The sequence below is a fragment of the Priapulus caudatus genome, unplaced genomic scaffold, assembly GCF_000485595.1.
Source record: "Priapulus caudatus unplaced genomic scaffold, Priapulus_caudatus-5.0.1 Scaffold27, whole genome shotgun sequence".
Lineage (NCBI taxonomy): Eukaryota > Metazoa > Priapulida > Priapulimorpha > Priapulimorphida > Priapulidae > Priapulus > Priapulus caudatus.
Genome location: NW_014577088.1, coordinates 322,846 through 325,398, shown reverse-complemented (window position 1 = coordinate 325,398; position 2,553 = coordinate 322,846). Strand labels below are relative to the sequence as shown.

At 46.6% G+C, this 2,553-nt stretch overlaps 1 protein-coding gene across 1 annotated transcript in view; it reads left to right on the top strand.

The window, feature by feature from the left end:
• LOC106814772 (putative sodium-coupled neutral amino acid transporter 11) overlaps positions 1 to 2,547 on the top strand; it is a 52,327-nt gene extending 49,780 nt beyond the window's left edge. Inside the window, exons 10-11 of the mRNA XM_014819126.1 lie at positions 1,446 to 1,696; positions 2,165 to 2,547. Coding sequence (XP_014674612.1) covers positions 1,446 to 1,696; positions 2,165 to 2,491 — 578 coding nt within the window. The 3' untranslated portion in view covers positions 2,492 to 2,547. The remainder of the gene's footprint in view (positions 1 to 1,445; positions 1,697 to 2,164) is intronic.
• Positions 2,548 to 2,553: the final 6 nt, after the last annotated feature.

Sequence of the window (2,553 nt, the reverse complement as noted above, 5' to 3'; positions counted from 1 at the left end):
CCGAATCTTTTGTGCAATAAGCGCGTGTTAACCCCAGAACGTCTAAAGTATTACTAGTAGACAAAATACACCCATGAAAACTTAATACTTTTTCCTATAGGTTCGCAGGTGCTCTATAATAACTTGCTTTTCAAAAAAAGTCACCGCGTTACGTTATTTTGCCAGCAGACATTCGAACGCGTATGCAATTTTGTAGGATGAGTTTGCTAAACCATAGAACTCATAACAACAGGGACTGTATATGGAGGATAGTAGCAGCGTTATCACAGCAGTATTATCAGGATAGGTATGACCGCTGCACTACTAGCTATATTATAGTAACAGCAGCAAGAGCAGTAGTGGTAGTTGTAGAAATGTTAGCAACAGCTTCAATACGAGCAGTAGTGGTAGACGCATTAACAATAGCAGAGACAGCACTAATAACTGGAATAGCAGCATCAATAACAGCAGTAGCAAGATCAGCAGCAGTAGCTGCAGCACCAGTCATATGTAGTATCAACAGCGCCGACAGCAGTAGCAGCAGTATATATAGCCGCTGCAGTAGTACCTATAGCAACAGAAGTTGTGCTACCGCGCAGGAGTAATAGCATCAATAACATCAGTAGCAGCATCAGTACCAGTAGTAGGAGCATGGATAACAGAAATTCAAAACGTAAATAAAACATAACTGCAGAGAAAACATCAATAAGAGTAGTAGGGCTATCATCACATCAGTACTAGCAGGATAGATGTTTCGGTAGCATCCGTAGCAACAGCATCAGTGATACTAGGTAGCAGTAGTAGCAGTAGTAACAGCACCAACAACACCAGTACCATGCAGTAGTACCAGCAGTGAAAGCAGTACCAACAATACCAGTAGCAGTTGCAGCAGCAAAAGCAGCAGGAGTAATATCAGTAGCAGTAGCAGAAAATCTAATAACAGTAGACTAAGTAGCGGCATCAGCAACAATAGTAGAAGCATCAACAACGGCGGCCCGGCAGCAGCGGCAGCAGCAGCAGCAGCAGCAGCAGCGGCGGCGGTGGCGGCGGTAGCAACAGCGGCAGCAGTAGGCCCATGACTAATAATTATAGTGGCAGCATCAGTAATAGTAGTAGCAGCATCAATTGCAGTAGTAGCAGCATCAATTGCAGTAGTAGCAGCATCAAGAACAGACGTAGCCGCATCAGTAGTATCAGCGGCAACATTAGTATTAACTGCATCGTCATCAGATAGCCGCCATTTATATAGCTATTCATATCTTTTTAATATAGCCATATAGCTTTTCATTTATTGCTTCGAGAATTTCTCTACGGCAAGGGATCGGCACTCCTTTCCGCGCATGAGAACATAAATCACAGCTGTTCCTACTAAATAAAACATTACTTCTCGCGCTCACCGTCCGCAAAGCACAGACGTCGTGGATGGCCCGTAACGCGTCGCCCCCATTTCTGCTCGCATCGTTTAGGCGACGTTCTAGAGAACTACTGCAGGCGAGACGACCTGATGAACGCCGCGCGCGTACTGTTCGCCATCACCATCATGTTCACCTATCCGATCGAGTGCTTCGTCACGCGCGAGGTGCTGGAGAACGCCATCTTCGTGCATCGAGGACCCGAGACTATCGGCAGGCACATCTTCACAACCATCGCCATCGTTGTCGCCACGGTGCTGGCGTCGATGGCAACCGACTGCCTCGGAATAGTTTTGGAGCTGAACGTGCGTGTAGGCCTACATAGCAGAAATACTATTGGGGGAATTCACGCGGTAGTGAGGGGGCAGATCTTTGGTTCATATCGGACAACGGTGGTTAATCATTTATTTTATTTTTCAGAGGCAGGACCCAAACATTTTTCCCCAACGCAAATACTTCTCGACTTAATTCTTACGAAAAATTACTCTCGACTGTTTTTAATCACGACTAATTCTATGACAGCCTGTGCCTATAGCTTGCTTGAAATTGTTGCTCAAGGTTGTTAAATTGATAAGTATTAATAAAAGCATCAACGCACATTACAATAATAATAATAATAATAATAACAACAACAACAATAATCACAAATAACTAGTGCCAATATCACATTAAATAATAATTAGCCAGAAAATTGTCGCTTTTAACGTTTCATGCGGTTTTTGAACGTTTGCCATATATGTAATACAGAAATGTCCCGCCACTCATAATTTCAGGGAGTCTTAGCAGCCGCTCCGCTCGCCTTCATCCTGCCGGCCGTCTGCTACATCAAAGTTCAGGAGGGCAGCATTCTGTCGCGTGACAAGTTTCCGGCGTTCCTCTGCGCCCTCTTCGGTCTGATTGTCGCTGTCGCCGGCCTGGTGCTTGTCATCTACAATGTGGCGATGGGCGAGGCGTGCAGTCACGGCAAGGAGCCGGCCTACTGCTATCTCGTCGACCACGCGAACGCGATCCTGCCGCCGGGGCTGCACTTCAACAGCACCGACATCTACGAAGCGGGGTTCCAGGCAGCGGAAGCCGTTAGCGCTGCGGGAGAAATGTAATGAGGTGCTGGCGCACGCACACGCACACACTAACCAGCCGAAACGACCCCACCGCTACATCT